This window comes from Elephantulus edwardii, unplaced genomic scaffold, assembly GCF_000299155.1.
Source record: "Elephantulus edwardii isolate Elephantulus edwardi_28Jun2011 unplaced genomic scaffold, EleEdw1.0 scaffold00440, whole genome shotgun sequence".
NCBI classification, from domain to species: Eukaryota; Metazoa; Chordata; class Mammalia; order Macroscelidea; family Macroscelididae; genus Elephantulus; species Elephantulus edwardii.
The window spans coordinates 495,911-496,449 of record NW_006400190.1 but is presented as its reverse complement, the minus strand read 5'-3'; the positions used below and the strand labels follow the sequence as shown (position 1 = coordinate 496,449).

General features: G+C 74.0%; 2 protein-coding genes across 2 annotated transcripts in view; both read right to left on the bottom strand.

The window, feature by feature from the left end:
- The window catches only part of JAG2 (jagged 2), a 24,613-nt gene extending 24,143 nt beyond the window's left edge, over positions 1 to 470 (bottom strand). The window contains exon 1 of the mRNA XM_006902700.1: positions 135 to 470. Coding sequence (XP_006902762.1) covers positions 135 to 464 — 330 coding nt within the window. The 5' untranslated portion in view covers positions 465 to 470. The remainder of the gene's footprint in view (positions 1 to 134) is intronic.
- A 6-nt stretch (positions 471 to 476) lies between these two features.
- LOC102869178 overlaps positions 477 to 539 on the bottom strand; it is an 11,991-nt gene continuing 11,928 nt past the window's right edge. Inside the window, exon 8 of the mRNA XM_006902699.1 lies at positions 477 to 535. Coding sequence (XP_006902761.1) covers positions 477 to 535 — 59 coding nt within the window. The remainder of the gene's footprint in view (positions 536 to 539) is intronic.

Sequence of the window (539 nt, the reverse complement as noted above, 5' to 3'; positions counted from 1 at the left end):
CCGCGCAGATCCGGCCCCGCGGCCACCGAGGGTGTCAGCGGCGAGGGGCACGCACCCGAGCCCGGGCCCTGGACAACGCGTGCAGCCGCCAGCGCGGGGAGAGGGTTGGTCGGAGGAGGGAGGCGCACACGTACCGGCCAGGCGAACTGGAAAGGGATGACAACGAGGCCCGGGTCGTGATCGCTGCCGGCCCGCGCTCGCGTCCGCGCCCGGTCCCCCGCGGGCGACAGGTAGAAGGAATTGCCGCCTAGCACGGGCGTGGCGCCGTGGCCGTAGCTGCAGGGCCCCGTGGGCGTCACCTTGGCCTGGTACTCCTTCAGGCACACGCGCACGTACGTGTCGCACTCGTCGTGGCCGCAGCTCCCCGCGCGCGTCGTCCGGCCGTCGCCGTCACAGCAGGCGCCGCTCAGCAGCTCCCCGTTCACGTTCCGCAGCGCGCTCAGCTGCAGCTCGAAATAGCCCATGGGCCGCGCCGCCTAAAAATAAGGCAGCGGGAGCGGCGGGAGGCGCGGGCCGGGGTCGCGGCGGCAGCGGGCTCG